This window comes from Sapajus apella, unplaced genomic scaffold (genome assembly GCF_009761245.1).
Source record: "Sapajus apella isolate SASKATOON/1434 unplaced genomic scaffold, GSC_monkey_1.0 scaffold88, whole genome shotgun sequence".
Lineage (NCBI taxonomy): Eukaryota > Metazoa > Chordata > Mammalia > Primates > Cebidae > Sapajus > Sapajus apella.
The window spans coordinates 8123352-8150993 of NW_022437028.1; the positions used below are offsets into that span (position 1 = coordinate 8123352).

General features: G+C 54.4%; 2 protein-coding genes across 2 annotated transcripts in view; one reads left to right on the forward strand and one right to left on the reverse strand.

Annotated features, from left to right (window-relative positions):
- EPHB4 (EPH receptor B4) lies at positions 1-26212 on the forward strand. The gene is made up of 17 exons (XM_032255139.1): positions 1-572; positions 3203-3273; positions 3535-3822; positions 5098-5494; positions 7654-7809; positions 8054-8386; positions 9029-9153; positions 10148-10313; positions 13542-13644; positions 13844-13908; positions 14493-14606; positions 14722-14969; positions 20799-21014; positions 22041-22190; positions 22771-22964; positions 23144-23299; positions 25189-26212. Exons 1-17 carry the CDS (start codon positions 521-523, stop codon positions 25316-25318), a joined length of 2964 nt encoding a protein of 987 aa, XP_032111030.1. The 5' UTR covers positions 1-520; the 3' UTR covers positions 25319-26212.
- Positions 25495-27642, reverse strand: part of ZAN (zonadhesin) — a 68708-nt gene continuing 66560 nt past the window's right edge. Inside the window, 2 exon segments of the mRNA XM_032254895.1 lie at positions 25495-25554; positions 25626-25690. Coding sequence (XP_032110786.1) covers positions 25495-25554; positions 25626-25690 — 125 coding nt within the window.

A 27642-nucleotide genomic window follows, 5' to 3' on the forward strand; every position in this document is an offset into this window, starting at 1 on the left:
CCCTCCCTCCCATGCCCGGCGCCGCCCGGGCCAGTCCCCGCGCTGCTCAGCCCCGGCCCTGCCCGCCCGGCCCCGCGCCGCAGTCTCCCTCCCTCCCGCTCTGTCCCCGCTCGGGCTCCCACCCTCCCCGCCTGCGAGGAGAGCACTCGGCCCGGCGGCGCGAACAGCGCCACTCCTGGGAAGGGGGGAGACCCCGAGCGGCCGGCTTAGCCCCCGCCAGCCGGGACGGGACCCTGAGGCTCCGGAGGGACCCCAACTCCAGCCACGTCTCGCTGCGCGCCGGCCCGGCGTGGCCACTGCCAGCACGCCCCGGGCCCACCGCCGGTGCGCGCGGCGCAGACGCGGGGCCACACTTGGGCGCCTCGCCCGGTGCCCCGCGCGCTCGCATGGGCCCGCGCTGAGGGCCCCGACGGAAAATCCCGCGCGGAGAATCGGCGTCCACCCGCCCAGGGAGAATCAGAGCTGGGGGGGCGAGGGCCCCCCAAACTCGGATCGGATCCTAAACGAGTCAGGCGGCGCCATGGAGCTTCGGGCGCTGCTCTGCTGGGCTTCTCTGGCCGCCGCTTTGGAAGGTGAGTTTCCTTGGGGGGCATCCCGTCATTCCTGGGACCTCTCCCCCACATCTGGGCCTCGGAGTGGAGGGGCCGTCCTCTGTCTACCCCTACCGGGGCACCCCAATCCCAAACACTTCGAACCAATAGTGCTGGAACGGGAGGGGGGCGGGGAAGAGGCGCCCGGCGGGGAGTGGAGTTTTCTTTTGTTTGGGAAAGAGATGGAGTCTGGCTGCGACACGGGACATTCCCCTACCCGGGCTCCCCAAACTCTCACTGCTGACTCCAGACGCCCCTGGCAGCTTTTCCTTTCTCCCCTACCCCACTGTTCAAAACTACTGCAAAGTTTCTGTCCCACTCCCACCTCTCGCCCTGCGCGAGGGAACGTTTCTGGAGGAGCAACAGCAGACAAGGCAGAACTTGGTGCTGGGCCTTAAAACGACCCCCGCCGCTAATTCCTTGGCGATCACACCTTGATCCTACAGTTCCACACTCCTGCAACAGGATGGCCTCCTTTGCATTCACACCCCAAACGCCCAAAGTACTCTCCAGCCCACTGTCCCTCCCCTGCTAGAGTGGCCCCTTGGTTTCTACAGGCTGCACCCCATCCCTTTAAATGCCGTCTAGACCCCCGCCTCAGGTGAGCCCCGGGCTTCCCTGGAGACCTAGGAGCCAGTAGAAACTGACCCACACGGCCCCCACGTCGCCCTAACCCAGCCTAACTCCAGCCTCCTGGTCTCTCCAAGTGTTTCCTCGGCCATGGGTCGCTGTCCCTCCTGGTCCCCTAGAGGGGAGCCAAGAGCCCTAGAAACCCTCCTTCGATGTCCCTAATCTCCTTTAAGTGAGCTGCCAACACCTCCCTTTCGCTATCTGGTATGAAAGGGGTCTCTGGCGGGGGATAGGCTATGGGGGGCTCCTGAAAGGAAGGATTCATCGGTGTTGGAAAAACCCTCTCCCCCAGGCTGGGGAGGACTGCTCTGGGCTGAGGATCAAAGGCTGGATGTGGGGTGGGAGTGAGGGGAGGCTTGCCAGCTCAGAGAAAGGAGAAGGGGGGGAAAAACGTGAAGGAAGAGGCGAAGAGGAAGAGGTGAAGAGGAAGAGGTGGGAAAACCACGAGGACGAGGTGTAGTGAGAAGAAAAGGCACTGGCAAAGAGAAAATGGTGATTGTGACACCTATTACCTGAGCGCTGGCAAGCATCCTGCCCACGCTGAGCACCTTACAAATGTTGATTTCACCCCTCCAGCAACACTGAGGGTGGGCGCTGTCATTGGCCCCAGTTTTCAGATGAGGAGGCTGGGGCTTAGTTAAGGTTAAGTAGTTTATCCAAGGCCCTGTGCCCCGAGGAACGCCGAGCAGTGGAGGCAGAAAGAGAAGGAGAGATAGGGACTGTCAGAAAGAGGAATGGAGGTGGACAGAGAGTGAGGGAGAGAGAGGTGAGAGACTCGAGAACTGACAGATCGAAGCGTGCTGTGGCCGAGCTGGGATTCGGAGGGAGCCGGTGCTTGCTCCGGGCTGTGGACTACCCGAGGCAGAGACAGTGTGTAAATTGGAGACAGGAAAACACTATCCCAGCTGGAACAATGGAGGGTGGAGACGGCAGCCTCTATCCACCCCCTTCCCAGAACCCGGGCATCCTGTCCCCAGTGAGCAGGGCTGTCTCTTGCCATCCATGGGGACCCTGCACCTCTCACCTCAAGCTGGCTCGGTTCCCATCTGACCCCTGGCAGGAGGACATCATTTGGTCCCCGGGAAGAGGCTGCCTCACCCACCCTCTTTCCCTTCTGTCCTGCAGCCCCCGTGGGGTGGGAGGCGGTTCCAGGTGTTCTCCTGGCTCTCCTCTCTGCCCTTCCCAGCACCCGCTGCCCCCCACATTGCGGGTCCCCAAGGGGATTCCCCTGCCCTCCCTCCTCCTCTCTCCACTGCCAGGGGCTGTGCAGTTTTTCCTAATCCTCCTCCCTTCCTCTAGTGCCTGTCCCCTCCCCTGATGATTTGAGCCAAGCCAGGTGTGTTCATCCCTCCCATTCATACCGCCCCCCCCCAGAATCTCCTCCCCTTTGCCTACCCGTAACCAAATCCAGATGTGAGGCCTCTGCGGGAGCCACAGTGGGAACTCTAGCTTCCCTCCCTCCAGCGCCTCCTGCCCTTGGCACTGGCAGGGAAGGAGGTGCTGGGATGGGGGTCAGGGCTATGCCCCAGGCACAGAGCATCCCCTTCCAGGAGAGAAGGACGAGGTGTTTGGTCTGAAAGCAGGGAGGGGTCTTGGATAGGGAGTGAAGTTTCGGGGCCTCCCACGCCAGCACCAGCAGCCTCTGCTCATGGGGGTCAGGGCCTGGGCAGGGCTCCCATTTTAACCTTTTCTGAGCTGCTGCCCCTTCTCCCAGTACGTTTTGGTCTCCCTTCCTCCTGCAGGGAGGCTTAGATCTGGGGTATCCCGAGGGAGCCCCATGCATGCCAGATGTTGGGGTTGGGGTTGGCACTTAGCAAAAGAGGCCAGAAATCAGAGTCCGGTGTAGAGGGCAGGGCTTGCTCCCCTCTCCCCCCCCACCGCAGCTCAGAGCTAAGAGGATCCACCTGCCTCCGTTTCCAGGGATCTGGTGTTCCTGACCTCCCTCCCCCACCCCAAGCACTGACTTTGTCTCTCTGTCTCAGAGACCCTGCTGAATACAAAATTGGAAACTGCTGATCTGAAGTGGGTGACGTTCCCTCAGGTGGATGGGCAGGTGAGAGCTGGGCCCAGGAGCTGGAGCTCTGGAGGAAACTAAGGGAGGAGGGGGTGCCCTTGCCGCCTGCTTTCTGTGTACCACTCCTCACCCTTGTGCCCCAGATGACAGTGGCCCAAGCAGTGTCATCTGAGCCCTTGCCCTCAGAGGTGCCCTCCGAACAGTACCAGCGGCCCCTTCCTCAGTCCCTCTCACTTTATGGGGTTCACTCCATGCAGCCTTCTCCCTGGCGGGCCCCCGACCTGACCCCCTTCTCTGCAGTGGGAGGAGCTGAGCGGCCTGGATGAGGAGCAGCACAGCGTGCGCACCTACGAGGTGTGTGATGTGCAGCGCCCCCCGGGCCAGGCCCACTGGCTCCGCACGGGCTGGGTCCCCCGGCGGGGCGCCGTCCACGTGTACGCCACGCTGCGCTTCACCATGCTGGAGTGTCTGTCCCTGCCTCGGGCCGGGCGCTCCTGCAAAGAGACTTTCACCGTCTTCTACTATGAGAGCGACGCGGACACGGCCACGGCCCTCACGCCTGCCTGGATGGAGAACCCCTACATCAAGGTACCCGGGCACCCCTGGGGCTCAGCCACAACCAAGGTGGGATTCCTAGCGAGCAGGCCCATGGCCTAGAGGGCAGCCGATGCGGTTCCCAGGCCTCTGGTCAAGGCCCTGGGGACTGGAAGCAGGAGGCTGAGCTATGGGGAGGGAAGCAGGTGGTCTTGTGGGTGGAGCAGCAGAATATCCAGGGGGCTGCCTGGCCAGGCCCCCAGGGAGACCCAGGCCTGAGGCCTCCAGTCACCTGGGCCACCCTACCCCACCACGCTCCAGCCACGCTGAGCTGCTGCGCTCCCTGACTGCACCTGGCTGGTTTCCAGCTCCGGACTTTGCAGCGGCCTCCACCTAGGGGCCTTCTTCTCTCTGCCTCTCACACCCCTACTTGTCTTCCAGGTTCCAGCTCCAAGATCTTGCCTGTGCCGCCTTGGCAGATTCTTCCCTGCCATCCTGCAGAGCTCTGCCCACCTGTCTGTCTCGGCACTCATTTCACTTCGTTAACTTTTTAAAAATTTTTTTAAATTTTTGAGACGGAGTCTCACTCTGTTACCCAGGCTGGAGTGCAGTGTCTCAATCTTGGCTCACTGCAACCTCCACCTCCCTTGCTCTTTCAGGCAGTTCTCTGCCTCAGCCCTACTGAGATTACAGGTGCACACCACCACACCCCACTAATTCTTTTTCGTATTTTTAGTAGAGATGGGGTTTCACTATCTTGGCCAGATTGGTCGTGAACTCCTGACCTCAGGTGATCCACCCGCCTCGGCCTCCCAAAGTGTGGGATTACAGGTGTGGGCCACCGTGCCCCACCTGTTTATTTTTATTTTATATCTATATTTTTAAAATGGGATCTCGCTATGTTGCCCAGGCTGATATTGAACTCCTGGGCTCAAGCGATTCTCCTGCCTTGGCCTCCCAAAGTGCTAGAATTACAGGCCTGAGGCACCTGGCCCGGCCTCGGGATACTTTATAACTTCCCTAGGATTCATTTATTTCTGTCTCCTTGACTCTGAGATCAAAGCCTGGCATTGCGTCAGTGTCAGTAAATGTTTGTAGAACAAGTGACTGAAAAGGGCAGAGGGGCAGGCTGGAGGTTGGGCACATTGCAGGAGCTTTGCAAGGATGAATGGACAGTGTGGGGGTCTGCAGAAAGTGTGTCCTGGGGGAAGGTGGGGGAAGGTTCTGGAACAGGAATGGAGGAGGTCTGGGAGGGTGAGCTGGGACATGACAGTCCTCTGGGTCCTCAGGGAATGGGACAGCAGCGGTGTGTCTCCCCCACCCTGGCAGGTGGACACGGTGGCCGCTGAGCATCTCACCCGGAAGCGCCCTGGGGCCGAGGCCACCGGGAAGGTGAATGTGAAGACGCTGCGCCTGGGACCACTCAGCAAGGCCGGCTTCTACCTGGCCTTCCAGGACCAGGGCGCCTGCATGGCCCTGCTGTCCCTGCACCTCTTCTACAAGAAGTGTGCCCAGCTGACTGTGAACCTGACCCGCTTCCCGGAAACTGTGCCTCGGGAGCTTGTCGTGCCCGTGGCCGGGAGCTGCGTGGTGGACGCCGTCCCTGCCCCTGGCCCCAGTCCCAGCCTCTACTGCCGTGAGGATGGCCAGTGGGCTGAGCAGCCAGTCACGGGCTGCAGCTGTGCTCCGGGGTTCGAGGCGGCTGAAGGGAACACCAAGTGCCGAGGTGAGAGCTGGAGCTTCCCCCGAGAGTGCTGCTCATCCAGGGGGAGGGTCCTGAATGAACGCCATGAACTCCGCTCTTGGACCCATGTCTGTCTGTCTGTTTGTTTTTTGGAGACCGTGTCTTGCTCTGTCACCCAGGCTGAAATGCAATGGCATAGTCTAGGCTCACTGCACCCTCTGCCTCCCCGGTTCAAGCAATTCTCCTGCCTCAGCCTCCCGAGCAGCTGGGATTACAGGCACCCACCACCATGCCCGGCTAATTTTGTATTTTTAGTAGAGACAGGGTTTCACCATGTTGGCCAGGCTGGTCTCAAACCCCTGACCTCATGATCCACCCTCCTCTGCCTCCTGAAGTGCTGGGATTACAGGCATTAGCCACCACGCCTAGCTCAGACCCATTTCTTAAGTTTCCATTTTATTTAGTTAGTTAGTTTTTGAGATGGAGTCTCCCTCTGTCACCTAGGCTGGAGTACAGTGGAACGATCTTGGCTCACTGCAGCCAGGTTCAGGCGATTCTCCTGCCTCAGCCTCCAGAGTAGCTGGGATTATAGGCCCACACCACCACTCCCAGCTAACTTTGTATTTTTAGTAGAGACTGGGTTCACCATGTTAAGCAGGCTAGTCTCGAACCCCTGACCTCGGGATCTGCCCACCTCGGCCTCCCGAAGTGGGATTGCAGGCGTGAGCCGACACCTGGCCAAGTTTCCATTTTAAATGCTCTTCCTTCTCCTGAGGTTACTAGAGGGTGGATCTGTTTTCTGGGCTCTTTCTCATTTCCAGACTTCTCTGGAAGCCTGGCCAACTTCCCTGCTTGCCGACCATGGGAGGCTGGCCTGGGCTGCAGGACTGTCCTGTGGGGGGACCTTGTTGGTGTCCGGACAAAGCCATCAAGTTCTCCCCACTTGGTCATTGTGAGTCTTCTCTAATTTGCTGATACTGAATTCTCACGTAGCCTTCCCTCTAGACAAGGGCTTCTTACCCTCTGGTTTTCTAGGGAATCTGTGAGCATTGGTGGAAGAAAACAAAATGACTTTATTTTTTTTTGAGACAGAGTCTTGCTCTGTCGCCCAGGCTAGCGTGCAGTGAGTGGCACAATCTCAGCTCACTGCAGGCTCCGCCTCCCAGGTTCAAGTGATTCTCCTGCTTCAACCTCCCGAATAGCTGGGATTACATGAGTTCATTACCATGCCCAGCTAATTTTGTATTTTTAGTAGAGATGGGGTTTCACCATGTTGGCCAGGTAGATCTTGAACTCCTGACCTCAAGTGATCTGCCCACCTCAGCCTCCTGGAAAAAAATAAATAACAGGTATTTACAGCCCATTCCAAGTGCCTCGAGAATCTCAAAACATTGTTTTTGCTCATGATGACTTCAGTACTACAGAGGTTAGGAGACCTGCTGCTACATCTTAATAAAGAAACACAAATGTCGTTGTAGCCCACACTTTTTTCTTCATGTTTCAGTCATTGCATTTCAGCTTAATTGGTTTCCCTGGTATTGCTATATATTTTGTGGTGTGCGTCTGAAGTCATAATTTGGAGTAGAGGTCTTTCTGTGGGCTTCACCAGACTGCCAAGATCAGGGTCAAAAAAGGTTAGGACCGCTTCTCTGGGGAGAGAGTCTCCTTTCTCCTCTTAAGAGGTGAGGTTTTGAGATCTTTCTTCCATTTTCCCACCTTAGCACTTCATCAGCCTTAAAAGCAGCTGGATTTTTTTTTTTTTAAGAGATGGGATCTCACTCTGTCGCCCAGGCTGAAGTGCAGTGGTGCCATCTCTGCTCACTGCAACTCTGCTTCCCGGTTCAAACAATTTTCCTGTCTCAGCCTCCCAAGTAGCTGGTACTGCCAGCGCCCACCACCACACCCAGCTAATTTTTTGTATTAGCAGAGATGGGGTTTCACCGTGTTAGCCAGGATGGTCTCAATCTCCTGACCTCATGATCCACACACCTTGGCCTCCCAAAGTGCTGAGATTACAGGTGTGAGCCACTGCACCTGACCCTTGCCCAGGCTGGTCTGGAACCCCTTGGCTCAAGCGATCCTCCAGCCTCAGCCTCCCAAAGCGCTGGCATTACAGGCTTGTGCCACCAGGCCCACTGTGCAGATGGATGTTTTGTGCATACTGTTGATGAATGCTTTCTTTCTCTCTCTTGCTCTCTCAGCCTGTGCCCAGGGCACCTTCAAGCCCCTGTCCGGAGAAGGGTCCTGCCAGCCATGCCCAGCCAACAGCCATTCTAACACGATCGGATCAGCTGTCTGCCAGTGTCGCATTGGGTACTTCCGGGCACGCACAGACCCCCGGGGTGCGCCCTGCACCAGTAAGTGACCAGCACCCAGGTGCAGTTCATTGGGGAGGGATCAGAGACCCCTGAGTCGGACCCCGACATTGCCCCCATCCTCCCTGGACTTCCTCCCTTTGCCCCGGGCGTGCTGCTCCCTAGCTCCAAGGTGAAGCCCGCTGTCTCCAAGGCAAGAGGCCAGCATGGCTGCTGGCCCCTCCACTGCCCTCTCCCCACTGCCATGGAGCAGGTCGGCCTCTGCCTGACCCCCGGTCTCCCGCAGCCCCTCCCTCGGCTCCACGGAGCGTGGTTTCCCACCTGAACGGCTCCTCCCTGCGCCTGGAATGGAGCGCCCCCCTCGAGTCAGGCGGCCGAGAGGACCTCACCTACGCCCTCCGCTGTCGGGAGTGCCGACCCGGAGGTTCCTGCGCGCCCTGCGGGGGAGACCTGACCTTCGATCCCGGTCCCCGGGACCTGGTGGAGCCCTGGGTGATGGTTCGAGGCCTGCGTCCTGACTTCACCTATGCCTTTGAGGTCACTGCGTTGAATGGGGTGTCCTCCTTAGCCACGGGGCCCATCCCATTTGAGCCTGTCAATGTCACCACGGACCGAGAAGGTGAGACTTGGGGGCTAGGGCAGCTGGTGGTCCGGCAGGAGGGATGTCACTGAGAGCCTGAAAGGGAGAGGCAGGGGCTTTGAAGTGGGGTTCCCAGGAAGTGTGAGCGGTCAAGGCTTTGGGGGCAAGAGGCAGAAAGGGGGCAAGGGGTGGGCATAGTGACTCAATCCTGTAATCCCGGCACTTTTGGAAGCTGAGACAGGTGGATCACTTGAGCCCTGAAGTTCAAGACCAGCCTGGCCAACATGGTGAAACCCTGTCTCTACTAAAAAAAAAAAAAATTAGGGCTGGGCGTAGTGGCTCACACTTGTGATCTCAGCACTTTGGGAGGCCAAGGTGGGTGGATCACCTGAGGTCAGGATTTCAAGACCAACCTAGCCAACATGGTAAAACCCTATCTCTACTAAAAATTAAAAAATTAGCCAGGTATGGTGGTGGGTGCCTGTAATCCACTTGGGAGGCTGAAGCAGAAGAACTGCTTGAACCTGGGAGGTGGAGGTTGCAGTGAGCCAAGATTGTGTCACTGCATTCCAACCTGGGTGGCAGAGCAAGACTGTCTAAAACAAAAGAAGAAAACAAAAATTTAAAAAGACAAAGGACAGACGTGCATGCATAAGGTTTCCGTGTCTCTGCCTCTCACAGTACCCCCTGCAGTATCGGACATCCGGGTGATGCGGTCCTCACCCAGCAGCTTGAGCTTGGCGTGGGCTGTTCCCCGGGCACCCAGTGGAGCTGTGCTGGACTACGAGGTCAAGTACCATGAGAAGGTGAGGCCAACCCGTGCCCCTAGGAGTGGGTGGGCAGTGGGTTGTGCTCTCCCGGCTGGGATATCTGTGTTGCAGACACCTGTCAGGCATTTGAATTCCAGCTCTGCCATGGATTCTCTGGGCTGCCTTGGGTAAGCCCCTTGGCCTGTCTGAGCCTCAGACGCCTCATCTATGTAATAGTTACTGTAACATACCAGGCACACATGGCCAGCACAGTGGCTCAGGTCATGTGTGGTGGCCACGCTTGTAATACCCAGCACTTTGGGAGGCCGAGACAGGCAGACTGCTTGAGCCTAGGAGTTTGAGGCCTGCCTGGGCGATATGGTGAAACCTCATGTCTATAAAAAATTTAAAATGAAAAAAAAAATTAGACTGGGCACAGTGACTCACACCTGTAATCCCAGCACTTTGGGAGGCCGAGGCAGGTATAAGAACACCTGGGGTCAGGAGTTTGAGACCAGCCTGGCCAACGTGGTGAAAGCCCATCTCTACAAAAAATACCAAAATTAGCCAGGCGCACTGGTGGGTCCCTGTAATCCCAGCTACTTAGGAAGCTGAGGCAGGAGAATCACTTGAACGAAAGAGGAAGAGGTTTCAGTGAGCCGAGATTGCACCATTGCACTCCAGCCTGGGCAACAGAGTGAGACTCTGTCCCAAAAAAAAAATTAGCCAGGCATGGTGGCATGTACCTGTGGTCCCAGCTACTCAGGAGGCTGAGGTGGGAATATCACTTGAGCCCAGGAGGTTGAGGCTGCAGTGAACTGTGTTTGGGTCACTGCACTCCAGCCGGAGTGACAGAGTGGGACCTTGTCTTTTAAAAAAGAAGATATTATGAATGCACAGCACATGGCTTGCACACCTGTAAATTCTCCCAAAGGCCTCGCCAGCTGCCAGGCAGGCTAGTGATGTGAGCGCAGGGTGAGGGGAGGAGGCAAGAAGAACAGCAGGAACCTGGGCCCCGGGTGACAGCCAGTCCCTTCCTTCTCCTGGACAGGGCGCTGAGGGTCCCAGCAGCGTGCGGTTCCTGAAGACATCAGAAAACCGGGCAGAGCTGCGGGGACTGAAGCAGGGAGCCAGCTACCTGGTGCAGGTGCGGGCACGCTCTGAGGCTGGCTACGGGCCCTTCGGCCAGGAGCATCACAGCCAGACCCAGCAGGATGGTGAGCCTGGGGAAGGGGGTGAGGGTGGGGTTGGAAAGACCCCCAAAGTTGCTGGAAAGACCCCGAAGTGCCATCTTTTTTTTTTTTTTTTTTTTTTTGGAGACGGAGTCTTGCACGGGCTGGAGTATAATGGCGCGATCTCGGCTCACTGCAACCTCTGCCTCCTGGGTTCAAGTGATTCTCCTGACTCTGCCTCCCGAGTAGCTCGGATTACAGGTGTGCACCACCACGCCCAGCTAATTTTTTGTATTTTTAGTAGAGACCAGGTTTCACCTCATGATTAGCCCGCCTCAGCCTCCCAAAGTGCTGGGATTACAGGCATGAGCCACTGTGCCCGGGCCAAAGTCCCATCTTCATGTCCTCCTTCCTGTCAATCACATGGCACACCCTAAAGAGGAGGGAACACAGGATGTCGAAACTAAAACCAACAGCTGAGTGTGAAGTCCGGCCTGGTTCACTCTGTCCCCCCAGGCTGGAGTAGTGGTATGATCAAAGCTCACTGCATGGCTGGGTGCAGTGGCTCACCCTGTAATCCCAGCACTTTGGGAGGCCAACACAGGAGGATCATTTGAGGTTAAGAGTTCAAGATCTGGCCGGGCGTAGTGGCTCAAGCCTGAAATCCCAGCACTTTGGGAGGCTGAGGTGGGTGGATCACCTGAGGTCAGGAGTTCAAAACCACCCTGACCAGCAAGGTGAAACCCCATTTCTATTATAAATAAATAAATAAATATAAATAAATAAATGAATAAAAGAGTTCAAGATCACCCTGGCCAGCATGGTGAAATCCCATCTCTACTAAAAATACAAAAGTTAGCTGTGTGTGGTAGTGCATGCCTGTAATCCCAGCTACTCAGGAGGCTGAGGCAGGAGAATTGGTTCAACCTGGGAGGTACAGGTTGCCGTGAGCTGAGATTGTGTTACTGCACTCCAGCCTGGGTGACAGAGCAAGGCTCTGTCTCAAAAAACAAAACAAAAGCTCACTGCAGGCTCAACATTTAGCAACAACCTGACCCCTGTGCCCCCATTTCCTCATCCAGTAAAATGGGAATATCATGAACCTTCCTGCAGGACTTTGAGGATTCGAGGTAACAGATTATTTTTTATTTTTAATATGCTGGGCCAGTGGCTTGCTGCTTTTTTTTTTTTTTAACTTTGGTTTTTAAGAGACAGAGTCTCGCTCTATTGCCCAGGCTGGAGTGCAATGGCACCATCATAGCTCACTGCAGCCTCCAACTCCCGAGCTCAAGCAGTCCTCCCATCTCTGCCTCCCAAGTAGCTGTGACTACAGCCGTGTGCCACTGTGCTTAGATAATTTTTAAAAATTTTTGTTGAGCTCTGTGTTTCCTGATATTGCTCAGGCTGGTCTTGAATTCCTGGCCTGAAGCAATCCTCCCACATTGGCCTCCCAAAGTGCTGGGATTACAGGCATGAGCTGCAGCACCCAGCTTTGGACCAGCGGCTTTCTAAACCTTGTAATTTTCTGTAATAGCTTTACTGAGATAGAGTTCCCCTGCCATACAATTCGCCCATTCGAAGTATACTATCAATGGCTTTTGATACATTCATAGAATTGTGCAGTCACCACCACAAGTAATTTTGGGAAATTTCAGCTCCCTCAAAGGCGACCCTATAGCCCTTAGCCATCACCCCTGACACAGATCCTTCTGTTGCCTCAGCCCCTGGCCAGCACTAGTCCACTTCCTGTCTTTACGGATTTGCCTGTTTTGGGTATTTCATAGAAATGAAATCCTCCAGTGTGGTCTTTTGTGACTGTTCACCAAGCAGAATGTTTTCAAGGTTTATGCATGTTGTAGTATATATCTGTGGGTTTTTTGGTTGTGTTTTGTTTTTTGTTTTGGAAGCAGGATCTCGCTCTGTCACCCAGGCTTGAGTGTAATGGTTCAGTTACAGCCCACTGCAGCCTCAACCTCCAGGGCTCAGATGATCCTCACACCTCAGCCTCCCCAGTATCTGGGACTGCAGGTGTGAGCCACCATACCTGGCTTATTTTTCTTTTTTTAAATGTTTTTGTATTTTTTGTAAAGACAGGTTTTCACCATGTGCCCAGGCTGGCCTTAAACTCCTGAGTTCCGCCAGTCTGCCTACTTCAGCCTCCCGAAGTGCTGCGATTACAGGCGGGAGCCGCTGCACCCAGCCTGCTGGTTTTTTAAATTATTATTTTAGATAGGGTTTTGCTCTGTCACCCAGGCTGGAGTATAGTGATGTGATCATGGTGCACTGCAGCCTCAAACTCCTGGGTTCAAGCAGTCCTCCCACCGCAGCCTCCTGAGTAGCTGGGACCACATGTGCTCACCACCATGCCCAGCTAATTATTTTATTATTTTGTAGAGATGGGGTCTTGCTGTTTTGCCTAGGCTGGTCTTAAACACCTGACCTCAAACAATCCTCCCACTTCAGCCTCTCAAAGTGCTGGGATTACAGGCATTTTGAGCCACTGCACCTAGCCATTATTTCATTTCTTTTTCTGGAAACGTAATAATCAGCTGTATGGAAATAGCTGGTTTTGTTCATTCTTTTATTTATTGGTAAACATTTCAGTTGTTTCTACTTTTTGGATAAAAGCCTGAAAGTGTTTTTTATCTTTAGAAAAGTTCATTCAAAGGAGATTTTTTGTGGACTCTGGTATTTATACTAGAACCAAATCAAAACCACTCTGGCGGCTGGGCACGGTGGCTCATGCCTATAATTCCAGCACTTTGGGGGGCTGAGGTGAGTAGATCACCTGAGGCCAGGAGTTCGAGACCAGCCTGGCCAACATGGTGAAACCCATCTCTACTAAAAATATATAAATTGGTCGAGCACGGTGGTGCACACCTGTAATCCCAGCTACTCAGGAGGCAGAGGCAGGAGAATTGTTCAAACCAGGGAGGTGGAGGTTGCGGTGAGCTGAGATTGTGCTACTGCATTCCAGCCTGGGTGACAGGGACTCTGTCTCAACAAACAAACACAAAACTACTCTGGCAGTAAAAAGATTGAGAAACTTCCTCCCTTGCCCTGAGGGACTTCAGAGGAGCCTGCTGGCCCCTGGAGGAGAGTTTGAAACCCACTGTTTGTTCCCTGACCTTGCCTGCCTGTGTCCTCTCCCTCCACCTGTCCCCTGTACTGGGGACCCGTTCTCAGGAGATCACAGCTCACTGCTCAGAGCCGGGGCTGGGGCCTCCTACAGGGCTGTCTGTTTCTCCTGATCAGCAACCTTTCCTCCCGCAGAGAGTGAGGGCTGGCGGGAACAGCTGGCCCTGATCGCGGGCACGGCAGTTGTGGGTGTGGTGCTGGTCCTGGTGGTCATTGTGGTCGCTGTTCTCTGCCTCAGGTAAGGACTCTGACACCCGGAGGCCTCAGAAAGCCTGAGTCGATGACCAGTTGCCTGGTTGCTACAGGGCAAGCCTTTCTGGGTGCCCCCAGCCTCTTTTTACTTGGAATCTTCTCCAATTCCTGCTCCTCCCTTCACTGTATGCCTCATAGAGGTATGTAACTCAGTTTACCTTTTGCCCCTTTCCCCTTGGCTACAGGAAGCAGAGCAGCGGGAGAGAAGCAGAATATTCGGACAAACACGGACAGTATCTCATCGGGCATGGTGGGTTGCCCTAAGTTGATGGAAATAGGGGATTGGGGCCGGGTACGGTGGCTCACACCTATAAACCCAACACTTTGGGAGGCAGAGGTGGGCAGATCACCTGAGGTCAGGAGTGTGAGATCAGCCTGGCCAACGTGGTGAAACCCTTCTCTACTAAAAATACAATTAGCCGGACGTGGTGCTGGGCACCTGCAATCCCAGCTACTCAGGAGGCTGAGGCAGGAGAATCACTTGAACCTGGGAGGTGTAGGTGGGCAGATCATTTGAAGTTAGGAGTTCGAGACCAGCCTGGCTAACATGGTGAAACTCTTTCTCTACTAAGAATACAAAAATTAGCCATGTGTGGTGGGCACCTGTAATCCCAGCTACTGGGGAGGATGAGGCAGGAGAATCGCTTGAACCCGGGAGGTGGAGGTTGCAGTGGGCCAAGATCATGCCACTGCACTCCAGCCTGGGCAACAGAGCAAGACTCCATCCCAAAGAAAAAAGAAAGAACTAGGAGCCTGGAGGCAAGACCTGTGAGTGTAGCCTCTGAGTCACCTGGGAGTTAATTCCCGGCTAATGAGGCCCTGCCTGATTCTCAGGTACTAAGGTCTACATCGACCCCTTCACTTACGAAGACCCTAATGAGGCTGTGAGGGAATTTGCAAAAGAGATCGATGTCTCCTACGTTAAGATTGAAGAGGTGATTGGCGCAGGTGAGAGCATAAGGCTGCCCGGGCACCTGGGAATGAAGTGGGGGTGGGCAGGCAGGAGGGCAGGACCACACCGGGGCGGGAGGAGAGCTGATGACCTCCGTGTCCTTGTTTGAAGGTGAGTTTGGTGAGGTGTGCCGGGGGCGGCTCAAGGCCCCGGGGAAGAAGGAGAGCTGTGTGGCCATCAAGACCCTGAAGGGCGGCTACACGGAGCGGCAGCGGCGGGAGTTCCTGAGCGAGGCCTCCATCATGGGCCAGTTTGAGCACCCCAATATCATCCGCCTGGAGGGTGTGGTCACCAACAGCATGCCCGTCATGATTCTCACGGAGTTCATGGAGAATGGTGCCCTGGACTCCTTCCTGCGGGTGAGCGCCCACCCTGGCTTCTGCGGCCACCTGGAGCTCTTGCCTACACCCAGAGGCCACTTGGGCTAAGAAGCCAGGGCAGACAGTGGGTCCCATGTCATCTCCTCCGTCCTGTTCCTCTTGGGCTAAGCCCTACTCCTCTGCCTTTTTTTAATTTTTTATTTTTTTGGGGATGGAGTCTCGCTCTGTTGCCCAGGCTGGAGTGGTGTAATCTCACCTCATTGCCCTCTCTGCCTCCAGGGTTCAAGCAATTCTCTTGCCTTAGTCTCCCAAGTAGCTGGTACTATAGGCACGAACCACCATGCCTGACTAATTTTTGGATTTTTAGTGGAGACAGGGTTTCACCATGTTGCCCAGGCTGGTTTTGAATTCTAGGCTCAAGTGATCCACCCACCTCAGCCTGCCAAAGTTTTGGGATTACAGGCATGAGCCACCGCGTCCAGCCTAGGCATCTTTTTAAAAAAATCAAAACATTTTCCTATGTAACGAAATAACATTGCATTCAACAGAATTACAGTGATTCCCTAGCGTCACTGAATACCCAGTTGATTTTCACGTTTCTCTAGTTGTTCCAAAAATGTCCTTTTCTGCTGCTTTATTCCAACCAGGATCCAGTTCAGGACCAGGCATTGTACCTGGTTATTATATATTTTATTTATTTATTTTAGAAACAGGGTCTCACCCAGTCGCCCGATTTGGAGTGCAGCGGTGCGATCATAGCTCACTGCAGCCTCCAAACTCCTTGGCTCAGGTGATCCTCCTGCCTCAGCTTCCTAGGTAGCTGGAATTTCAGGTGCATACCACCACACCTGGCTTTTTTTTGGAGTCCTGCTCTGTTGTCCAGGCTGGAGTGCAGTGGCATGATCTTAGCTCACTACAACCTCTGATTCCCAGGTTCAAGCAATTCTCCTGCCTCAGCCTCCCGAGAAGCTGGATTACAGGCACCCATCGTCATGCCGGGCTAACTTTTTTGTATTTGTACTTTTGTAGAGACAGGGTTTCACCGTGTTGGCCAGGCTGGTCTTGAACTCCTGACATAAGGTGATTGCCTGCCTCGGCCTCTCAAAGTGCTGGGATTACAGGCATGAGCCACCACACTCGGCTAACACCTGGCTAATTTTTAAATTTTTTGTGGAGATGGGGTCTTGCTATGTTGCCCAGGCTGGTCTCAAACTCCTGGATTCAGCAATCCTCCCTCCTTAACCTCCGAAAGTACTGGGATTACAGGCATGAGCCACCTCAGCATGCTGGTTATCATATTTTCAAGCTTCTCTAAATCCTGTGCAGTTCCTTATGATGACACTGACATGCTGAGGGGTTGGGTCCCTTGTTCCCCTGAATGTCTTGTTTTCTGGATTTATGAGATTCTTCTTGTGGGCTCACAATGGCCAGGCTGATTTCAAACTCCTGACTTCAAGTGATCTGCCTGCCTCGGCTTCCCAAAATGCTAGGATTACAGGCATGAGCCACCACTCCCAACCTGATGTGTTTTTTTAAAATCACTTATTGGGTATAAATTTACAGGATATGACCAGGCATGGTGCTGTAATCCCAGCACTTTGGGAGGCTGAGGTGGGCGGATCACCTGAGGTCAGGAGTTCAAGACCAACCTGGCCAACATGGCGAAACCCCATCTCTACTATAAATATAAAAGTTAGGTGGGTGTGGTGGGAGGGCACCCGTAATCCCAGCTACTCAGGAGGCTGCAGCAGGACAATCACTTGTACCCAGGAGGTGGAGATTTGCACTGAGCCAAGATCTCATCACTGCACTCCACTCTGGGAGACAGAGCAAGACTCTCCCCCCAGAAAAATGATGGTGTATGAGTGCAATTTTGTTACATGCCTAGATAGCACAGTGGTCGGGTCTGGGCTTTAGGGTAACCATCACCTGAAACTATTTGGTGTTTTGTTGAATCCAAAATTCAACGTTTGTCACTAGACTACATGGCAGGTGCTAGGTACCTCAGGCAGATCCCATCTGCAGACACATACTGTCGGTCTGCCGCTGTGAGTGGGGCTGACACAGACCCTGGGGTTACATGGGGAAAGCCTTGTGGATGCAGGAGTCTGCACAGAGGTCCAGTTGCAGGGAGTGGGGAGAAGAGATGACATTTGGGTAGATGAGAAAGAGCCCATTATGAGAAGACTGTATGTTAGGAGCAAAGTAGAGTCCCAGAGTGAGCAGGAACTCAGCATGTTTAAGAGACAGAAAGCGTATTTTTTCTTCTTCTTTTTTTTTTTTTTTTGAGATGGAGTCTCTGTTGCCCCGGATGGAGTGCAGTGGCATGCTCTCAGCTCACTGCAACCTCCACCTCCCAGGTTCATGATTCTCCTGCCTCAGCCTCCCAAGCAGCTGGGATTACAGGTGCATGCCACCATGCCAGCCTAATTTTTGTATTTTTAGTAGAGACGGGGTTTCGCCATATTGGCCAGGCTGATCTCAAAACCCTGGCCTCAACCGATCTGCCCGTCTTGGCTTCCCAAAGTGCTGGGATTACAGGCGTGAGCCACCATGCCTGGCCAAAGAGACAGAAAGGGTCTTAAAGGTGCCCTAGCTTGGTCGGGCGCAGTGGCTCACACCTGTAATCCCAGCACTTTGGGAGGCCGAGGTGGGCAGACTGTGTTCAAGACCAGACTGGCCAACATGGTGAAACCCCATCTCCACTATAAAATACAAAAATTTGCGGGCATGGTGGCTCGTGCCTGTAACCCCAGCTACTTGGGAGGCTGAGACAGAATTGCTTGAACCGGGACCCGGGAGGCGAAGGTTGCAGTGAGCTGAGATCACACCACTACACTCCATCCTGGACTACATATCGAGACTCCCATCTCAAAAAAAAAAAAAAAAAAAAGGGTGCCCTGATTCACACCTGTGATCCCAGCACTTTGGGAGGCCGAGGCTGGCAGATCGCTTGCAGTCAGTTGTTCGAGATCAACCTGGGCAACATGGTGAAATCTCGTCCCCACAAAAAGTACAAAAATGAGCAGAACGTGATGGTGCACATCTGTAGTCCCAGCTAATCAGGAGGCTGAGGTGGGAGGATCACTTAAGCCTGGGAGATCAGGGCTGCAGTGAGCCATCATGCACCACTGCACTCCAGCCTAGGTGACCCCATCTCTTAAAGAGGAGAGAGAAGGGGGCCGGGTGCGGTGGCTTACGCTTGTAATCCTGGCACTTTGGGAGGCCAAGCAGTGGATCACCTGAGGTCAGGAGTTCGAAACCAGCATGGCCAACATGGTGAAACCCCATCTCTATTAAAAATGCAAAATTAGCTGGGCATGGTAGGGCATGCCTCTAATCCCAGCTACTTGGGAGGCTGAAGCAAGAGAATCGTTTGAACCCCGGAGGTGGAGGTTGCAGTGAGCCAAGATCGTGGCACTATACTACAGCCTGGACAAGAGCGAAACTCCATCTCAAAAAAAAAAAAAAGAGAGAGAGATGGGAAGGCCAGAGCCAGTGAACCTGGTAAGCAGAGGAGAGATGGTAGACCCTGCACTGGGTAATGTGATGGGAACCCACTGGAGGGCTTGGGCAGGAGAGTGGTTTAAGAGGATCCCGGCGGGGCACGGTGGCGCATACCTATAATCCCAGCACTTTGGGAGGCCGAGGCAGGCTGGATCACTTGAGCTCAGGAGTTTGAGACCAGCCTGGCCAACATGGTGAAACCCCTACTAAAAATACAAAAATTAGGCACAGAGGGGCACACCTGTAATCCCAGCTACTGAGGAGACTAAGACAGGAGAATCACTTGAACCTGGGAGGCAGAGGTTGCAGTGAGCCAAGATCACACCACTGCACTCCAGCCTGACACAGAACGAGACTTGTTTCAATAAAAAAACAAACCTCTTTGCTGGCTGGCAACAAGAGCAGGAGCTTGGAGAAGCCTGCAGCAGAAGCCTGTTGCCAGCATCTAGGTCGTGGGGTGAAGGGAAGGGTTTGGATTTGGGACATATCTTGGAAGCATCACCAGCAGAATTTGCTGATGGATTGTAAGTGGCTGGCGAGGGAGAAAAGGAGGTCACAGGAGACTCTGAGGTCTATATCCTGACTATCTGGCAAGTAGTGGTATTGCCACGAACTGGGGGGATTTCCAGGGCAGCTGCAGATCTGGGCGATGGGTTCCAAATTCAGTTTTTGGACTGTCTGTCCCTGACTGCAGGACTGCAGACGGTCTCCCAAAACTTAGCTGAACCCAGAAGATGGGGTTTGTTTACTGTCTGTGACTTGTTGGTTTCCCTGGTGAGAGCAAACTCTTTAAAGGTCAAGGTTGGGCTTCGGACCTTGGTTTTTGCACTGATCATGGTCATACTCCAGTTCCTCACTGGTCTCTTGCAAAATCCACACACAGCTAATCCAAGAGGGCTGAACGATTTTGTGGTTGGAACAGCACCAATGCATCTCCACCTGTAGACAGTTAGGTCACTCAGGTAACTCATTCCTCTAATCCCAGCACCTCGGGAGGCCAAGTTGGGAAGATCATGTGAGGCCAGGAGTTCAAGACCAGCCTGAGAAACACAGTGAGACCCCCATCTGTACAAAAAAAAATTTTTTTTTTGCAACAGAGTCTTGCTCCGTCACCCAGTCTGGAGTGCAATGGTGTAGTCTGAGCTCACTGCAACCTCCGCCTCCCAGGTTCAAGCAATTCTATCTGAGCCTCCCAAGTAGCTGGGATTACAGGCACTTGCCACCATGCTGGGATAATTTTTGTATTTTTAGTAGAGACACGGTTTCTCCATGTTGGTCAGGCTGGTCTCGAACTCCTGACCTCATGATCTGCCCACCTCGACCTCCCAAAGTGCTGGAATTACAGGTGTTAGCCACCGTACCTGGCCAAATTTTTTTTTAAGTAGCCAGGTGTAGTGGTGTGCACCTGTAATCCCAGCTAAGTTTAAGGCTGCAGTTAACTATGATCATGCCACTACATTCCAACCTAGGGGAAAGAAAGATACCCTGTATCTAAAAAACAGAAAAGCATTTGTTGAGTATTTACTGGGTGTAAAGCAGTATACCAGGTTAAACGGAAGGAAAAGTTGAAATAGGTTTTCAAATGATAATCTAATTCGGAGAGATTGCTTATCATTGAAACAGGAACCACTATAAGCAGTGTGTTATGATACTGTAGCAAGAGCTGAGAAAACTTGGAAAAAGAGAAAGAAGGAGGGGTCACCTAGGAGAGTTAGGGGGGCTTCCCCTGCAGGTGAGTTGTGAGGTGGGTCTGGAAGTGACAGATACAGTTTAGGAAGTGGACGGGAGGCTGGGTGTGGTGGTTCACGCCTGTAATCCCAGAGCTTTGGGAGGCCAAGGTGGGTGGATCACCTGAGGTTGGGAGTTCGAGACCAGTCTGACCAACATGGAGAAACCCTGTGTCTACTAAAAATTAGCCAGTGTGGTGTCGCATGCCTGTAATCCCAGCTGCTCGGAAGGCTGAGGCAGGAGAACTGCTTGAATCTATGCCTGTAATCCCAGCTTCTCAGAAGGCTGAGGCAGGAGAATTGCTTGAACCTGGGAGTCAGAGATTGCAGTGAGCCGAGATAGCGCCATTGCACTCCAGCCTGGGCAGTGAGCAAAACTCATCTCAAAAAAAAAAAAAAAAAAAAAATTAGCCAGGTATAGTGGCACGTGCCGATTGTCCCAGCTACTCAGGAGGCTGAGGCAGGAGGATCGCTTGAGCCCTGGAGGTTGAGGCTGCAGTGAGCTGTGACAGCACCACTGCACTCCAGCCTGGGCTACAGAATAAGACCTTGTCTCTAAAAAAAAAGAAGTGGATGGGAGGGGGAACAGTGGGTGAGATGTCCTCACCAAGCCCCCACTCCTTCTGCTCTGCAGCTAAACGATGGACAGTTCACAGTCATCCAGCTCGTGGGCATGCTGCGGGGCATCGCCTCGGGCATGCGGTACCTTGCCGAGATGAGCTACGTACACCGAGACCTGGCTGCCCGCAACATCCTAGTCAACAGCAACCTCGTCTGCAAAGTGTCTGACTTTGGCCTTTCCCGATTCTTGGAGGAGAACTCTTCTGATCCCACCTACACAAGCTCTCTGGTAACACTGGGGACTAGGGGTGTGAGCCTCTTAGGGCCAGGTGGGGAGGGCAGGTTGGAAAGGTGGGAGGTTGAGCAATTGGCAGCACTGCTCCAGGGAGAGGATACAGGAGCAGGCTGTGGGCAGGGGACAGTCAGCTCCGGGAAGCCGACTTCCGGGTGTCTAGGAAAATAACAGTTGGAGCTGAGGTGGGTGGATCAGGAGTTTCAGACCAGCCTGACCAACATGGAGAAACCCTGTCTCTACTAAAAATACAAAAAATTAGCTGGACATGGTGGCATCTGCCTGTAATCGCAGCTACTTGGGAGGCTGAGGCAGGAGAATTGCTTGAACCTAGGAGGTGGAGGTTGCAGTGAGCCAAGATTATGACATTGCACTCCATCCAGCCTGGGCAATGATTGAAACTCCATCTCAAAAAAAAAAAAAAGAAAGAAAGAACAGTGGCCAGGCGCAGTGGCTTACACCTATAAGCCCAGCCCTTTGGGACACCAAGGCTGGAGGATCACCAGAGGTGGGAGTTGGAGATCAGCCTGGCAAACATGATAAAACCCTGTCTCTACTAAAAATAAAAATTTATCCAGGCATGGTGTCGCAAGCCTGTAATTCCAGCTACTCAAGAGGCTGAGGCAGGAGATTCGCTTGAACCTAGGAGGTGGAGGTTTCAGTGAGCCGAGATCTCACTGCTGTACTCCATCCAGCCTGGGTAAAAAGAGTGAAACTCCAACTAAAAAAAAAAAAAACACAGGCCGGGCTCTGTGGCTCACGCCTGTAATCCTAGCACTTTGGGAGGCTGAGGTGGGTGGATCACCTGAGGTCAGGAGTTTAAGACCAGCCTGGCCATCAAGGTGAAACCCCATCTTAAAAATAAATAAATAAGTAAATAAATAACAGAGGTGGAGAGTAGGAAGCTTGGGGCCTGAGCTGGGGGCAAAAAGCAGAGGTTGGTGGGAGGGTGGGGGGCCAGTGTGCTGGGTATGGTGAGTTCCTCAGTGAGTCCCTTGGCTCACCTTTCTCCTCCTTCTGCAGGGAGGAAAGATTCCCATCCGATGGACAGCCCCGGAGGCCATTGCCTTCCGGAAGTTCACTTCCGCCAGTGATGCCTGGAGTTATGGGATTGTGATGTGGGAGGTGATGTCATTTGGGGAGAGGCCGTACTGGGACATGAGCAATCAGGACGTGAGTGGTGATTGAGCCCCATGGTGGTACCAAGCTTTCCTGGAACGTTCTCTCACCTGGGATTTGGAGTGAAGGGTGGGTTCACAGAGAGTCATCACTGGTGGGTCCTTGAGACCATGGAGATGACAAAAAGAAGAAGCCATCTTTGTATCAAAGAGCCTGGGGTACAGGGCCAGGCCCAGTGGCTCTTGCCTATAATCCCAGCACTTTGGGAGGCTGAGGAGGGGGGATCAGTTGAACTCAGGAGTTGAGACCAGCCTGGGCAACATGGCCAGCTCCTACTATTCTACAAATAAATTTTAAAGGGTTGGATACAGCATATTTGGGTTGCAGAAGGATGCAGAGATGGAGGGCAGAGTTGGAAGGTAATATGCCTATATCATAGCCCCAGAGCTGCTGGGACCTCCAGCCACAGACAGCCTCAGCTCTGGCTAGTAGGATTCCTGGATCTGTGATTTTTTGGGGGGGACGGGGGGCTGTGGCTCCTATCCTGCCATCTGCCAAGTCACCATTTCCTGGGCCTGTTAGTGTCTCTACTCTCCCTGGACAGCCTCACCAGAGCTTCCTCCCTTCTGTCCAGGTGATCAATGCTATCGAACAGGACTACCGGCTGCCCCCGCCCCCAGACTGTCCCACCTCCCTCCACCAGCTCATGCTGGACTGTTGGCAGAAAGATCGGAATGCCCGGCCCCGCTTTCCCCAGGTGGTCAGCGCCCTGGACAAGATGATCCGGAACCCTGCCAGCCTCAAAATCGTGGCCCGGGAGAACGGCGGGTGAGGATGGCAGGGAATGGGCCCTTCTTCCTGCTCTCTGCCCCCACTCCTCGCCCAGAAGGGTCCATCCCTTGGTGTTGGGTGGGAGGGTCTCTGTTGACCTCTCCAAGGGTAGGCTTCATCTCCTCACCCTGACCTGGGCCTGATACTCAGCATTCCTCCCCATCCTTGCCCCCCAGGGCCTCACACCCTCTCCTGGACCAGCGGCAGCCTCACTACTCAGCTTTTGGTTCTGTGGGCGAGTGGCTTCGGGCCATCAAGATGGGAAGATACGAAGAAAGTTTCGCAGCTGCTGGCTTTGGCTCCTTCGAGCTGGTTAGCCAGATCTCTGCCGAGTAAGTGGTAGCAGGAACTGGAGTGGCGCAGGGGGAGCAGGGAGGGCAGGGAGAGCAGGGCAGCTGGCGGCTGGCGTCAGGCCCACAGGGTCTGCAGGGGCTTTGGGGGTCAGCTTTGGGGGCCAGCGCTGTCTTCTCACACTAAGTTCATGCCTGGAAGGGCCCCAGAGGAGTAGTGACAGCCCCTGGAGCCGAGGACCCAAGGGCTCTCTGGGGCCAGCAGGCTCGTCAGACATCTCCTGCCATCACGGCCCTGGGCCATCGCGCTTCCGCCTCTCATTCCCTATCTGTCTGTACATCTATCTGCATTCCAGGCCCGGCTCTCACAGTAACAACGTGTCAACTCGAGTTCTCTTTTTCCACCCATAAAAGGAGAAGATTGGGCTAGGTTTTGGAGCTCCTCTCCAGCTTTTATGTGAAATGGTTTTATGATTCCTCACCTCCCAAAGGCAGCGGATCCCCACTTGGCCTGTGTCTGTTACTCCCCCTTTCTGCCTTCCCATTTCTCTCCCAAGGTCTCCTCTCACCCCAGGCTGAATAACAGAAATAGAAGGAATAGAAATCTAGGGCCGGGCGCGGTGGCTCAAGCCTGTAATCCCAGCACTTTGGGAGGCCGAGGCGGGTGGATCACGAGGTCAAGAGATCGAGACCATCCTGGTCAACATGGTGAAACCCCGTCTCTATTAAAAATACAAAAAATTAGCTGGGCATAGTGGTGCGTTCCTGTAATCCCAGCTACTCAGGAGGCTGAGGCAGGAGAATTGCCTGAACCCAGGAGGCGGAGGTTGCGGTGAGCCGAGATCGCGCCATTGCACTCCAGCCTAGGTAACGAGTGAAACTCCGTCTCAAAAAAAAAAAAAAAAGAAATCTAAAGACTAGGCATGGTGGCTCATGCCTGTAATCCCAGCACTTCAGGAGGCCAAAGCGGGCGGATCACTTGAGGTCAGGGGTTCGAGACCATTACGGGCAACTTGGTGAAACCTCATCTCTATTAAAAATACAAAAATTAGCTGGGTGTGATAGTGCTTGCCTGTAATACAAGCTACTCAGGAGGCTGAGGCAGGAGGATCCCTTGAACCTGGGAGGTGGAGGTTGCAGTGAGCCGAGACTGAGCCTCTGCACTCCAGCCTGGACGACAGAGTGAAACTTCATCTCAAAAAATAAGAAATCTGAAGGCTAGGCGGTGGCTTATGCCTGTAATCCCAGTACTTAAGGAGGCCAAGGTGGACCTGTCTTCCCTGGCTTAAGCCCAGGAGTTTGAGAGCAGCCTGGGCAACATAGCAAAACCTCATATCTACCAAAAAAAAAATTAGCTGGGCATGTGTTACATGCCTGTGGTCCCAGCTATTCGGGAGGCTAGAGCCAGAGGGTCCCCGGCCAGTCTGCCCCTGCCACGTGGGGCCTGGGCACATCCCTCCCTAAGTCTTCCCAGCCTCTCTCGGACCCAGGGGGCCTCCTCCCTTTTTTCCCCCTATCTCGGCCTCCAGCCATCAGCAATCTCCTCTTCCTCTCCACCCAGCTCTTCCTCTCCCAGTTTGGCCTTTTCTTTCTCACGTCTCCATTCCCCTCTACGGCAATCTATGTGGCTCCTTCCCCCAATCTTATTTTTCGGGCTTTTCTCACTTTTCCCTTCCTTCCCGGGCCTGCAAGCCAAAGCCCCCACCTCTGGCCTCCCGCCTCACCCTTTACTGCGGCTGCGCAAAGGACGGCTGCCTGGCTCAGCTGCCTGGCTCCTAAAACTGCCCGGCGATGGTTGACTTCGGCTCTCCCTCCCCCGCTGGCTTTTCTGATTGGCTGACAATCCTGAGGCTGGGACCCGCTCAGGAGCCAAGTGTGGAGAGCGGCCACGGGGACCCAGGGTCTCACCGAGCTCTCCTTTCCTTCCACAGGGACCTGCTCCGAATCGGAGTCACTCTGGCGGGCCACCAGAAGAAAATATTGGCCAGTGTCCAGCACATGAAGTCTCAGGCCAAGCCAGGAGCCCCGGGTGGGACAGGAGGACCAGCCCCGCAGTACTAACTTGCAGAAAGTCCCCACCCCAAGGACGCGGCCTCCCCATCTTTCTGGGGCAGGATGGGGACTCCAAGAGGCCCCCAGCCCTGCGCCTCGCTGGATTGCACTTTGAACCCGTGGGGTGGGGAGTTGGCTATTTGGAGAGAGAGGATTTGGGGGTTCTGCCATACTGGAATGGAACATCACCCCTCATCCCCCTTGGGGAACTCCAGACCAAGGGTGAGGGCGCCTTTCCCTCGGGACTGGGTGTGACCAGAGGGAAAAGGAACACCCATCATCTCCTGTCCTCCCCAGGTGCCCCCCCCCCACTCACCTTGACGGGTGCGTTCCCGCAGACCAAAGAGAGCGTGACTCCCTTGCCAGCTCCAGAGTGGGGGGCTGTCCCAGGGGCAAGAAGGGGGGTCAGGCCCCAGTGACAAGATCATTGGGGTTTGTAGTCCCAACTTGCTGCTGTCACCACCGAACACAATCATTTTTTCTCCCTTGTAAATGCCCCTCCCCCAGCTGCTGCCTTCATATTGAAGGTTTTTTGAGTTTTGTTTTTGGTCTTAATTTTTCTCCCCGCCCCTTTTTGTTTTCTCGTTTCGTTTTTCCGTGGTCCTTGTCCATAACTGTGTTGGAGGGAACCTGTTTCACTATCGCCTCCTTTGCCCACGTTGAAACAGGGACCCATCTTGTCTGTTTCCAAGAGTGCCTTGGTCATGCCACCTCCCCGGACCCCCCGGGATCCCCAAGCTGTGTCCATGAGGGGGTGCAGGCTGAGGTAGTGAAAGGGGTGGTAGGTGGTGGTGGAATCCAGAAACTGACGCTGGTGCTTGGAGGGGGGTTCTTAAATTATATTTTAAAAAATAACTTTTTGTATAAATAAAAGAAAATGGGACGAGTCCCAGCTCTGGGGGTGATGGGAGGTGATGGACTAGATTTCTAAGGAGAGTGGGGCTGGGTAGGGAGGGCTTTGTGGTTGGCTGAGTGGGGTCAGAGGCCTGGAGGCTGCAAGACTATTGGGGGGCTGGAGCTTGGTTCCCAGCTCCAGGATGTGTTTAAGGTGGTGGGGTGGGGGCTGAGCAAGATGAGTCATTCGCAGCTGCTTCCAACGGCTCCAGCTGGCTCTGCCAAGAGCCTGGGGCACCTCCGGGGTGGGGCTGTCCCCTCCCTTCCCTGTCCTGCTTCCTCAACCCTGGCCAGGGGCTGCTGCGGGAGGGAGGGGAAGCCTTGAGCCCACAGCCTGCCTGGCAGCCCCTGGAGAGGGAAGGGGCGGCAGGAGCTGGAGCAGGGGGTCTGGTTGGATGAAGGAGACAGATGGGGGCCAGATGTTGACAGCTGGGGTAGATTTAGAGGCAATTTGGGGAAAGTGTCTGCATTGGCTGTTGGGGAAGGGAAGGGACCCCCCCCCACACTTGTGTACACAGGCACATGCATTCGCGTGCACGCACACACGTGGCTGGACCGAGGACAATTCTCCCATTCAAGATGCTGCTCAGGCAGGTTCTCCCAGCCTCTTGGGAAGGGGAGGGGGAACCTCGTGTTTTTCTCCAACTTCTTCCCAAACAGGAAGAGGAGGACAGGGTCAGTCCCCATCTAAAGATCCCGATTTCTTTTCTCTCGCCATTTTCTGTGTCCGTTCCTCTGGGGATCTTCCTGGCCTCCCCCGCCAAGACCTGCAGTGGCAGATCTTGACAAGGATCAGGCTGGTTTAGCCTGGTCCATTTCTTTTTCTTTTTTTTTAGACAGGGTCTCACTTTGTCTCTCAGGCTGGAATGCAGTGGAATGACTTGAACTCCTGGGGGAAGGGATCCTCCCACCTCAGCCTCCCAGGGCGCTGGGATTACAGGCCCAATCTGCCTTTTCCATTTCTGCACTTCAGTCGCCCCCTGTTGACATGTATGGGTCAGTGCTGGATCCCAAATCAGCTTGGACCCTTCCCGCCCCAGGGAGGCTTGTCCTCAATTTCCTAACTCTACAACCCTCTTCTGGAGTTCCTCGGGCTCTTGAGTCCTCTGTTCCCACTTCCCTTGATGACACATCACCCATATTTTGTACCCTCAAGGAGGGTGGGAGGGATCTGGGGGTCCATCTAGAGGATGCTGCCCAGACCCACCCTCTTCCCCTCCCAACCAGACATCCGGGCTAGATAGCATGTCCTAGAGAGCCGACAGCTGGAAGAAGAAAATTTAAGAGGCACTGCAGAGAGCCCAAGAGTGAAGACGCAGTGCAGGGAGCTGAGGTCAAGGCAGGGGGCTGTGGGAACCCCCTGAGTTCCAGCCCAGCTCCAGGCTGCCCTGAGCCTTCCTGTCACATCCAGCTCTCCAGTGTGAGTGCTCTCCCTGCTA